The 12,729-nt window shown below is 43.8% G+C and overlaps 2 protein-coding genes across 2 annotated transcripts in view; both read right to left on the bottom strand.

The window, feature by feature from the left end:
- Positions 1-1,014, bottom strand: part of LOC147733195 (mucin-5AC-like) — a 231,555-nt gene extending 230,541 nt beyond the window's left edge. Inside the window, exon 1 of the mRNA XM_086956006.1 lies at positions 843-1,014. Coding sequence (XP_086812132.1) covers positions 843-1,014 — 172 coding nt within the window. The remainder of the gene's footprint in view (positions 1-842) is intronic.
- A 1,243-nt stretch (positions 1,015-2,257) lies between these two features.
- LOC147733194 (mucin-5B-like) lies at positions 2,258-12,314 on the bottom strand. Its single transcript, XM_086956005.1, has 3 exons — positions 12,256-12,314; positions 6,611-6,700; positions 2,258-2,523 (listed from the first exon to the last, which is right to left on the bottom strand). The coding sequence occupies exons 1-3, from the start codon at positions 12,311-12,313 to the stop codon at positions 2,258-2,260; spliced, it is 414 nt and encodes a 137-aa protein (XP_086812131.1). The 5' UTR covers position 12,314.
- Positions 12,315-12,729: the final 415 nt, after the last annotated feature.

Below are 12,729 nucleotides of genomic sequence, written 5' to 3'. Positions count from 1 at the left end.
CACAGTATAAGTACATCGTCCCCAATTCCTCCTCCTCTCCTCCTCACTTTCTCCTCCCCCGGTCCAATCATGGATGGATCAGATGAATCTACTTAACAATAAACCCATCAGTCGACAGCGCAAAATCCCTGCGTGTCATACTCGACAAAAAACTCAATCTTATCTCCCACATCAACTCCATTGCAAAGTCTGCTCGATACCAACTGCGCCTTCTTTGGGGAACTGATCCCTAAAACCCCTCACCACCCTTAAGCTTCATTAGTTCCTAAACCCTAAAAAACCCTTCGCCACCACTAAAATCTACCCATCACTAAACCTTAAAAATCCCTCAACAGCTCCAAACTACCCATCCACAAATCTTTAAAACCCTCCAATACGCCAACCCTAAACACTACCCATTCATGATTGCTAAATAACGCGCACTACACCGAAACTCCACTGTTTCCTAAAGCCAAAAGTCCCTTTCTATACCTGAACTCCAGCCATCCCTGACCCCTAAAATCCCTGACCCTAGAAAACCCTCACTACCCCTAAACCCCAACCAAATTTAATGTACTTGTCTTTTTTTCCTTAATATTAGATTTCCTTTAAAATTATTGGTTTCTTCCAATGATGTTTCTCAGTTTTTGTTTTTCTATCAAATTGCATACATCAATCTTTCTGTGTTTTAAATATATGGGCCGATTATGATGTCGGGTGGAAAGCCTCCTCCTGACAGTCGGTTTCTACTCGACCATGTCGGAGCCCTTCCGACCGACTCGGTCAGTTTACAATCCGCCCGACAGAATACGATGTTTGCGGTCCGAAGGCAAACTTCATGGTCATTGCGATTTGGTTCTCACCGGCCCTCGGAGTATTCCTGTCAGTCGGAATCGCATCGTACGCCCCAATAAACAGCGTTTCTGACCTCAAGATTACGATGTTGATTTCCAACAGCCTTTCCCCGTCAGCCTGTCCGACATGAAAAGGCTGTTGGAAAGTGACTTTAGGGGCCCCTGGCAGGGTCCCCTTCATCCTTGGGGGCTGAGGGGGTACCAAAGGAACCCGCCTGTAAACAGTGCACTTTGTGGCAGGCACCGTGGGGTGCCTGGGACAGTGTGCAGGGTTTTACACACACTCCCCATTTCCCCATAAGAGCCTGTGCACTGGCCAGTTAGCGGGCGGAACACAAGCTCCTATAGGAAACAATGGAAATTCGACCGAACAGTGTTTGGTTGCATCCTATTCGGTTTGGCAGAACCACCGAGCTCGAGTCGGTCCTGATTGCGAGTCGTTCCCGGGTGGAAACTTTCCGCCCAACATCGTAATCGGCCCCCTAGTTTCTGCCCTCAAAAGATTTGGCAGTAGTAATCAAAATGATAATCTGGATTTAGTTTCAAGTAAATACTCTGCAGCTGTTTCTGTGTCAGAGGGTAGTTAATTAGTCAACTGTACAAATAATTAAGATACAACAGTAAATTTGAATGTTTATTTATTCTTCAAGCTTCAATGTTTACATGTTCTCGAGCACTGTGATTTGGGAGCTTCACTTTTGATGCATTTATATCACTCTCCTACTTTCCTCTATGACATTTTATCAGGGTCGGACAGGCTACCGGGCAGTTTAGAATGCTGCTGAGCTGGGGGTATATTTTGTTGATGGGGACCTGCGTGTACTAAACGAAATTCATTTTGCGTTTATTATTTCGAAGCACACGCAGGTCTCCATGAACTAAATCAGCCCCCACTGCAGTAAAATCAGCCAGCAGCTCTGCAGCATTCCAAACTGCCCGGTAGTCAGTCCGGCCCTGTACAGTTTCCCACATTTCCTAAAAGGACACATTCATGTCGTTATTCCTCACAAACTCACAAGTGCCAATATTTCCTCGAGAGTGCTGCTGGTAACAAAAACGGATGGGCCATTTTCTCACAAGTTAATTTTAAAACCGCTGTGTTGCTTTTAAACTGGAAAGATTTTAGCAATTTATTTTTCAAGCAATTTAAAGAACAGTTAAAGTCCCAATTTTAGTGGTAAAACCCACAGGTACAAGAAACTATTGTGAACTACCGTAGCTATGGTGTAATCACTGGAATTACATGCAGGACGTTCACGCAAGAAAAGCTTTGTTGTTTTGCACACCCCTACAAATCACATACATTGAATTAGAAGACTGGTATTACATTCCTAAATGTTCTCGAGTGGGGTATGCAAATACCCACACAGATGAAACATCTACATCTCCTCAAGGAAGTAGCTGACAGTTTGAAAGGCTCAGACTTACAAGTTGCCTCCCAGCCGCACTGCGTTCTTGCTGATAACAAAGAAGACCCCGTTCATGTGCATGGTAATGTAGGAGACAGCAGGAAGGCCATCAATGACTGTGCGCCGCAGCTGGACGTTGAAGGTCTCAAACTCGCTCTTGCAGTTGGAACTGAGAAGGTAGTTGCAGGTTCCAGGGAAGTGGATAAAATCCCCATCGAACGTCTTGAAGTGCGAGTTTCCCCACGTGCTGCACAGTTGGTTGGAGTTGGGAATTGGCCCAGCTGTGAATTCAATGGAGAGTGTTAGTCAAAGTGCGCACTGTACCCTCATCAATCTGCGCAGACTGTGAGCCCATCACGCGTCGGCTTGTAATTGGAGGCAGAGATGCTGGCGATCAGGGAACTGGGAACAGAAACAGGCCCTGGCAAACTGCTCAGCTGCCCCTCCCCCCTAGGGTGAAGAAGAGTGAAGCTGAGCAGTTTGTGACGGCCGCTTTCGGACGATTTTATTACGGGGGGCCGATATTGCCAACCTCGGTAACAAAAATGGCCCCCAGGAACCAAAAACCAGCCTCCACCCTAGTGACCTACCGGGGAAATGCCTGGCGCCCGATATGGCCCTCCTAGCGACTAATCTCTGACTGTAATTCCCAACACAATCACAAGTCGATATGGATTTCCGGGGTTTGGTAATCACGAGGGACCAGATTCAATTCCACATGCTTAACCTGCGTCAGGGTTACCCGGTTTGCGATAGAGGCAGCTCTAGATACTCCGGGTCTCACTCATGAGGTGTCCCTTCCTGCACAAAATCAATCAGCCCCACAATGCAGGCTCTCTTGCAGCATGCAAGGGTGCCTACATTGGCGCACAGCAGCCATTTGTGCGCCTGCGCTGGGGAAAAGGACAGGAATGCGCCTATCACGTAGATGCAGCGCATTCCTGACCTTTAGTTTTGACTAAGGCAGCTCTTCAAGATTTCTTGCTGCGCTGCCCTACATCAAAACGTCTTAAATGAGCCCCCCCCTACCCCGATTGACCACCTCACTAACAGGAGGTTAGTTCACTCTACTTCCCGGAGTTACAGGTTCACTCAGACCGGGGCAAAGATAACAGCGTAAAATACAGTGTAAAGCATGGAGACCTCATAAAGGGCCCTTAACGTCAATGGAAACCATTAAGAAAGAAGCAATTATTTGAAAATCTGTTTTGGCACCAGCCTACGGTAACCAGGCATCCCGGATTTGCCCGGACTCTCCCGGTTTTCCGCCAGCTGTCCCTGCAGATTTCAGGAAATTTAGCTCGACTGAAAACGGTGAGAGGTACTTTTTGATGTTTTACAAATTAGGGATAGTTATCAGTTATTTCAAGAAAGCAATTTAATTAACAGGCAAGCTACTGGGTTTGGAAAATTGCTTTTTGTGCATTTTCTAACTGCTTGTTCTGTAATTTTCTGCTGAGGAGCGCTGTCATTCTGTCAGCTCACTTGAAGTAAAATTGTAGTCCTTATTCGTATTTAATTAAATGTCCTGGTTTTTAGCTTTAAAATTCTGGTCACCCTACTCCAGCTCTCGCGACCACCTTCTTGCAACCTCCGCCTTGAAGACATTTCGTAATATTGAGTTTGCACAAGGTACAGACTCCAGTTTTTCTTTCGGGAAATAATCCTGCCCACTATTCAGTGTATCTGAAAGGTCTGAGGGGCTGGAGTAGAGTCAGTCACACATCACATGTGCCTGACATGCGATCTCTTCCTTTTTCAGAATCAGCGGTTTATTTGAAACCCACATAATTTCCCTGCAACACCGCCTTCTTCAGCAGATGATTTATGGATTGGCCGTAGTACCACCTGCTGGAGGCACAGTATAAGTACATCGTCCCCAATTCCTCCTCCTCTCCTCCTCACTTTCTCCTCCCCCGGTCCAATCATGGATGGATCAGATGAATCTACTTAACAATAAACCCATCAGTCGACAGCGCAAAATCCCTGCGTGTCATACTCGACAAAAAACTCAATCTTATCTCCCACATCAACTCCATTGCAAAGTCTGCTCGATACCAACTGCGCCTTCTTTGGGGAATTTGTCGCTTCTTCCCGGAGCAAGACATTTAAACCCTGTTCCAATTGCTGGTCCTCTCAAGACTGGACTACTGCAATTCTCTTCTCACTGGCCTCCCCTAATCCCACCAGTCCCCCCTTAAATCTGTTCTCCATTCAGCAGCTCGCTTCATTTATGGGGCCAAAAGAAGCGACCACATCACACCCATGTTATCCACCCTCCGCTGGCTTCCCATTGAGGCAAGATCTATCTACAAGACTGTCTGTATCACCCACAAAGCCTTGCACTCCTCCTCTCCTCGCTACCTGGCGAATAAACTGAAACTCTCTGGAGGCTCTAGACCATCACGTAATGCGGAAAGTGTACAGCTTAAGCCTCCCATTATCAAGAAGGAAAGATCGATGGCCCAATCCTTCTTGGGCAACGCTGTAAGAATCTGGAACTCACTTCTGCCTCAGCTCCGGCCCACCACCTCCTCTCAGGCCTTCAAAACTGACCTCAAAGTTCTCCTCCTTCAAAGACACTTCCAAATTTAATTCACACCCTCTCTATTATCTGAAGGAAGACCTTCCATTATAGAGGATCCTTTTCTCCATGCCTATGGAAGTGCCTTCCCAGTTTGTTCTGCCAGTTATTGCAGTATTATCCTTCTACCTGTGTTTGGTACTCTTTTGTAACATGCACAAGTCACTTTTCTCTTGTAATACACTGTTTGCTACCTCTTACATTTTGTTTGCTTTAGATTCTTGCACAAGTGCCACCATTGCCTACGTAATGTTTGTTCTTGTGTTTGAGTGCCTACCATTTATTGCAGTACTATATCTCTACTTGTATTTTGTACACGTTTGTAACCTGCACAAATGTCACTTTTTTCTCCTGTATTACACAGTTTGCTACCTCTTGTATTTTGTTTACTCACAATTGTCACGTTTACCTCATGTAACCTAACGTTTGCTTTTGTAATTTGTTATTTGTTCACTTGTACTTTTCTCCTCATGTATCAGTTCTGTTCCTATTGTGAAGCGTTCTGACACCTTCGGGTAAAGTCTGCGCTATATAAAAATGTATAAAATAAATAAATAAATAAAAAATTGTGTATTGTATAAAATGTGCTGAATTGTGTTCTGGTCTGGTTTGATGTTAGCCATCTGTCGCACATGTTCCCTTCTTTTTAGGGGTATGTGACATACACGCAATTTGCTTTTGTGAGATTGTGTGAGATGTAAAAAGTATGTTAAATTATACAAAAAGCTAAATCGATATTCGGCACAATGAGGCTAATTTACAAGCCCATTGCACTGCTGGTGCGTCACTTTTAATATAGGAAAAAAGCGACCTACCGGCGGTGCAAGGGGGTTGTAAATAAGCTCCTATATGTTGGAGCACAATGTGTCCTCACTTCCTTTATAAATGTGAGGATGCATTTGAAGCTAAAAAATAGTGCAGGCAACAAAACAAGACATCTCATTTACAAGGCCCGTGCGCCACCAGAGTGTCATTTTTCATGACTCCCTGGTGGCACTTTGTCCTGGTCCATATTTACAAGGCAGCACTAGGGCACTTTGCATGGCTTAACGCGGCCTTGTAAATATTGTTTACTTTGACGCAGTTTTCTGAGTTAAAGGGGCATGTAATTGGTGTTGCTTTGGACGTTACCAGCAAAACCCATGGCTTTTTGAAACTGCCCCAGATTTACAAGGAATCGTAAATCTGAGGCAGCCAAAAAACGTAAGGAACAAAACGTCAATAATGGTTGTACAGGAGGGTGTTCCTGCCTGCACAACAACAATAATCCCTGCAACGCAGGCAACCTTGCATCATGGTGCAGGGGTGTCTGCATTGGCGTACTGGCTGCTTTTTATGCACAGGGGTGAGTAGAGGAAGGTTCAGTATTCTTAAAAATATGGCACATTAATGCACTTAGACAATGACGCAGCTTGACGCAGCCAAATAACTTGCAGCACCAGGCTGTGCTATTGTCTTGTAAACATGCCCCAAGGTGTCATAGACAGCAGCTTTTCGAGTTGAAGTCATTAGCGTTTTTCCCATGATTCATGCTAAATTGTTGACATGAACAGCATGTAATTATGTTATATGGTGTTATAGAGTCACTTTGGGTATTTCGCGTATTAAGTGTAATGGCACATAACTGAAACTATGTGAAACTACGCCTGTTTAAAGCACATTTCGTATAGATCTACTTTTTACACTTGCATTGCGACCACTGTTTATTAAATCCAAATAATTTGAGAATTATCAACCTTTTTTTTCTTCAAATTGTAGGTGAGCAGTGTATTGGGAAAACTTACTATCAGTAAACGTTGAATCGGATCGGGATTGGCCCACCGTCATGTTGTTATATCCAGCCAAGATCTTCGGCAGGCAATACTTCGCTTGAGCTACGAATAAAAAAAGGGTCTGAATTAAAATCTCGCGCTATGAGTGAAAGAAGCCATGAACTCACACATTGGGGCATATTATCAAGGAACTAAGTTAAAATTATCGCCGCTTTAGTGGCAGAAAACTGCAGCGAAAGCAGTGATAATGGGCTTGATAATATGCCCTGCGAATTCCCATAGAAGCCCATGTTCACAGCAGAACATGGGCTTCTATTGGAATTCTCAAGGGCGTATTATCAAGCCCATTATCGCCGTTTTAGCGGCGGTTTTCTGTCGCTAAAGTGGTGATAATTGTAATGCTGTACCTTGAAAATATGCCTGTTCCCCTTGTCAGTATTAACACAAGTGTCTTTCCTGCTACCCTCAGTGAGGCACAATCACACCTTGTACATTCTCACACCCACTTTCCCGTGATTGACTCAGTATTGGGGGGTCCGGCACTGAGCTGTAAAATATCTTCACTCACACCTTTGGTCCAGACACTAGCGAAGTCTTTACCTACAAGAGGTTTCTGCAGACGAGATGGATGGACAGATTGCAGATGAAGTAAAGTAAAATAAGCTAACAAATTATTAAAATCAAATAAATAATTCTGAGAATAAAGCCCCACCTGCTGACATCTGTGTGACCCTCGTGCCCTGTTTTCGAATCAAAGCAGTAACTGCTCAGACTTTCATGCGTTATCGATAAGCACCGTTTGATAGGGTATAGTAAATATGTGATACATTGTAAAGACAAAGCTGCAGCGTTAAGTATTATTAAGAACCAAGGGGCATATTATCAAGAACAGAGTTAAAATGATCTGGTGTCAACCTTGGTTTCTATTGGAATTCTCCAGAGCATATTATCAAGCCCATTATCGCCGTTTTAGCGCCAGTTTTCTGTTGCTAAACCGCCGATAATTGTAACGCCGTTCTTGATAATATGCCCCATGTTATTATTTTTGTAGTGAGGCAATGAAGTGTTGAACACTTTTAGGCACGCCCCGAATTTGCGGACTCTGCCATGATTATCAGAAAGGCACAACTTAATATAGTTATAAGGGGCGCATTATTATAATTTAAGACTGAACCGAGCCAAGAGTAGGGATCATTTATTTAGCACGGATAGTTAAAGCCTGGACTGAAAGAAAAAGCAGAGAGTTCCTGCATGAAGCGGGCATCTGCATTTCAAAGCACTTCCGGTGAGAGTCCATGGAAAGTTACAGCCTGGAGGAGTCCGCGTAATGCAAAAGGAAACTGCAGGATTTTATATTGACAATGAAAGGCGGCAGCCTCGACCATTCAGGGGGTAGGACTTCAGGCGCAGGGACTTCTTAGAAGCCATCGGCACTGAGGGAGTGAGTGACGTCAGCCTAGAGGAGTAGGACTAAAAATCACGGGGCGCGTCGGAGATTTGTGCCGTGAGAAAAATCATGCAGCCTTTGGGAAAAGCAGTCATAATCAAGGCCGAAACTAAATGCGTGGACTAGACTGTAACCAGGCCGCGTTCACTCCATACCAACTAGTGCAGCAGGTGCAGCGGCACCGAGCTCAAAGCTCTGAGAGGCCCATTGAACCATGATAATTGCTATTTTAACTACCCTGTCAAAGGGGTCATATTTCTTGCTTGCACCAGGGCCCACAGCATCTATATTGAATATGTAACATTACAACGCAATCAAAATGATCGCGGTACGTTACATTGCAGTTTTTACAACGCAAGTTGTTACAACGACTTGTTCTAGAGGGCGCTGGACTTAGGAATAGTATGATTTACTATTCCAACACCAGTCTACGTACAGTAGGGAAGGTGTTGGAATAGTAAATCATACTATTCCTTAGGGTAGAGCGCCATCCAGCGCAAGTCGTTGTAACGACTTGCATTGTGATGCCCGCGATGTAAAGGCATTGCGATGCCATGACTGCGTGGTAATGGATTTTTCCCATCTATGCTTCTTGCACCCTCCCATGGAAACACCACCAGTCATCCTCCTGGAAAGCAGGAGCAGGGTCAGCGCTTAATTTGTGCCAGTGGTTTCCAGTGCTGAGTACAGGATTTTAATTGTCAGCACCGGCTAGTGACAGTTCACCACATGGTGGCACTGTCTTTTTCATTTTGAAATGAGCACAGCAAATGTGTTTATTAACTCTATATACATTGAAAAATGAACAATACCAGCCTCTCATGCCATTATAATAGCTTTGTGTGGGCTGCAATAGTCTGAATTGTCACACTTGTAGGGTCGCCATGGTTAGGTGTTATGCTGGTACTGTCATTGGCAGCGCTGCCAGGGTATGGGTGGTGTAGGCTGCCGTGCCTTCTGAGAAGAGCCCTGGCACTTACTTTTTTACGAATTAAGCACTGAGCAGGGTGAAGTTATGGGGATTCTTTTAACGAGTAGAGGATTGTTAGGGTATTCAGTATAAAATGTCAAGAAAGCTGAAATGTAACACTGAAATCATTTATAAGCTTCTACTGCTAAAGTGTGGAGAAATCGAACACTAAAAGCAGAGACTGCCAGGGATGGGACTGGTAACCAGGAACATTCACAAAAGCCCTTCTGAGGGTTTGGGTGCAGGGCAAGCAGTGGCCACTAAGATGCCCATGTGATGGAAGCTTGTCACCAGGGCATACACAGTCTTTGGCAATTGGACTTTCCACTAGACACAACACATTTTTGGGAGAAACTAATATCAGGAGAAACCTAAAAGAACAGCTAGGTTTTTAGGTGGGTTTGAGGCTGAAAATAAGGGTAGGTGTTTTATATTTCTGAGATGCTCTAGTCACCTCCATTTCTGGCTGCAGGCCATAGATGGCACAGTCTCATGAGGCCCAAATACAGAAACGTTGTATTGGTGCAAATAAAATCAAAAACAAGCTACACCAATGTGCACCTTTTTTGCTGCTTGGAAATAGCGTTAGTAAAAAAAAAGTGAATGAAGCAAATTATATTGGCTCAAGGCCAACGTTTTGCACCCAGGGAAGATAGGGAGCAAATTAAATTGAAATTTTGTTTGCGGCATTAATGTCAAAATTAACAGAGACAAGGATCCAATTTCGCATTTTTGCACCATAAATGTCATTTCAATGCCAACAATTGTTCCATGGTTCCATTTAGGTACTTCATGAGCTCACAGGAGGATTTCTGATAGGTGTAAATTGTATTAATATTGAAGATTTCTATGTTATGAGCGCATAAAAATACGCGGATCAAAACCCCTCTGTGAGCTTGTTGGCATTCACAAGCTCTTCTCCATTCACTCACTACTCTGGGAAGGCTCGGTGTTTTATACCAACAAAGGGAAGGAGTAAGTCCCATTTCAAGGTGTAAAGGAGAGCAGTTTACATCTAAACCTGGAGGGGCAATGGGGGGGGGGGGAGGCTTTAACGAAGGGGGAAAATAGTCCCAATAGAGGAAAAAGAAAAAAAGAACAAAATGTGTAATAGGTCATCATGCTTCAAGCCTACCCCAGCGTTGCCATGTACACTATGTATAATTGGAGCCTGGGGAACAAGCAGCATGTGTAGAAAGGAGACTTGCACCTGGCGCACTACTGGGAATGTTTGCGCATTCCCAGGAGTAGTAAATCGGTGCCCAATTGTTGGAGTACTACTATCAGTACTACTTTGTAAAATATTTTCTTCACTTTTCAAATGTGAAAGATAGGTTTAAGTTTGTAGAAGTGTCTTCCTTTTTAATATATAAATGTGAACCATAATGCAAAATCAGTTGTTCTGTTTCTTTCAATAAAGATAGTAAAGGACAAGTACTTGTTTCTGAAAAGCTTAATTTGATGTGTACGATAATTTTAAAGAAACAAGGCATATGTTTTAAAACGCTTATCAAATACTTTTTCTCCGAATTTCCTCAAGCTGTACAGAACTATTTCTGTAGTATAGGCGGAGGCAAAATTAGTTTACTCAATTTTCAACTGCAAAATGCAGTCGTTACAGTTTTACCCCAGTGCAAGCGTTTTGTAATATGTCCAACGTTCTCTTCTTTTTTGTGGTGGAACCTTCAGGAGAGTGGAAAAAGCATAGAGGGCAGGAAGTGGGTGAATATTTTACAAACGAACGGTTGGTATCTCATGAAGTAAGCCTAATGTATCTAGATGTCAGCCTTGACAAGGTGGCTACTTAGGAGTTGAGATAGGCAGGACAATCTCATGAGAATACACGGTAGAAGCTACGGGGGTCCCTCATAACAGAGGAAGAGATCGGGAGCTGTGAGGACTCCGCAAGATCTCTTCACCGTGGTACATTTTTTATTACAATGACTATTATATGCAAAGTAGTTAATAAGTGTATTTATCATGTATTTGCAAGGTCCAGTGTTTGGGAAATGAGAGAATTCAGACACAAAGAGGGCGAATAATTTGATCCAATGAACATGCTCCAAGCAAAAGTGTGGCCTACTGGTTCCAGAGACAGTGCTTAATTTGAGCCGATGGTTACAGGGGGGGGGGGGGATTACTGGTACTAATTTTTGGGGATCAGCACTTCTTTTTTTTCCTAATCAGTCTTTGACCCAGAGTAGGTCAGAGAAAAACATATGAGGGGGAAAGAAGGAGGAAGTGAAAGACGGAAAAATAGTAACAAAAATGCAGAAAGAAGTGATGAAAAATAAACTTCAGGCATGAGATAAGGAGACATGGAGCATTTGGTGGCGGATTAAAGATACATGAGATGAAAATGAAACTACACAGCCTTGCTATTTTTCACCCATGACATTCGATAGCATCAGCCACAGGGATTTTAGCAAAGCTTTGGGCCCGGGCACTTAATCTTTTACAAACTAAACCCTGTTTGAAGTGAATATATTACCAGCTTGAGCACATTTCACCCTGGTGACAAATGATGGTAAGCCACCTTAATATTATGAAACTTCTGAACACCACAGGATCCTTTGTGACCAGCCAGATTTGCAACCCATAGAACCCTTGAGGATCTCTGCACTGCAGTTTGGTTGTCGTTGCCAGAAGCTAAATCTGCAAAGCTTGGAGTCTGGTAGAGGAAGAACCCATCAAGCCGGCCGTAACCCTATTGTGTAACTGAGCCTCTAGGGCTTTTCACTGGAAGGGAACCTGAGTTCATGAGCCAAATGGAAATTTTCCTTAATGAGTAATGACACTAGAACATTGACCTCAAAGTATATGAAGGCAGCACTTACATCTGAGGACACAATAGAGTCACAAAGATCGCACAGACCTACATTGGGGCCTTCGGGGGCCCAACATAGGACCATTTGTGAAGATAACTCGATAATTTGGAAGCCAGGCGGTAAATACTACTGTCAGGAGATAACAGAGTAGCCTAAGCCCAGTTAGCAATTATAGTTTGACTGGATTTGCTAATTTTTTAAGGTAGAGGGTGTGAAATGCATGATCCAAGAGCAAGGAGCTCCGGTCTAAAGGAAAACCTATCTCAAAAAGTAGTCTGTTGAAGGCGGTGTTGGACACAAGCCAGGTTTTCGATCATAGTTGTTTCCGTTAAGCCAAACCCTGGCACTTCCATATGCTTGAGCTAAAGCAAACATGGCTTTAGTGATCAGAGAACATGGCGCGTTATTTTACCTGTGTGAAGGCAGAGAGCCGCCAGCAGTAGGAGCCATACTTGCAGCTGAGCCCCCATCCTTCCGTCTGTCCTTCTGAGAGGGCCACATATTCTTGAGGGCTCATTCTCTGTTCTTATAGGCCAAAACTTGGCTTTCCTCCCAGATTGCTTCGCTCAGGATCCTGGAGAGGTGGGGACTGTTTCACCTTGTGCGTAAAATATTATGAAATCAATTACTTAGACTGGCAGGACAAAAGACAGGTTTTCTTTTGAAGTGTTGAAGTCGCAATTATACTTTTCATTGGTCAGCCAGAAATGGGTTGAGCACTCTGGTGTTCCGAAGGGAAGTTAATTGATTTTCAATATGCCTACCTGTGTGGTTCTTCACAGTATTATATGTCCACAGAAAGCTCACTTTGCAAGCCTCCTGTCACAACCCAGGAGTTGGAGTGATCTTTTCAACTACCCTCCATAGGCGCAATATTACCAGTGCT

The sequence above is a fragment of the Lissotriton vulgaris genome, chromosome 2_1 (genome assembly GCF_964263255.1).
Source record: "Lissotriton vulgaris chromosome 2_1, aLisVul1.2, whole genome shotgun sequence".
NCBI lineage: Eukaryota > Metazoa > Chordata > Amphibia > Caudata > Salamandridae > Lissotriton > Lissotriton vulgaris.
This window is presented reverse-complemented; position numbering and strand designations above follow the sequence as displayed.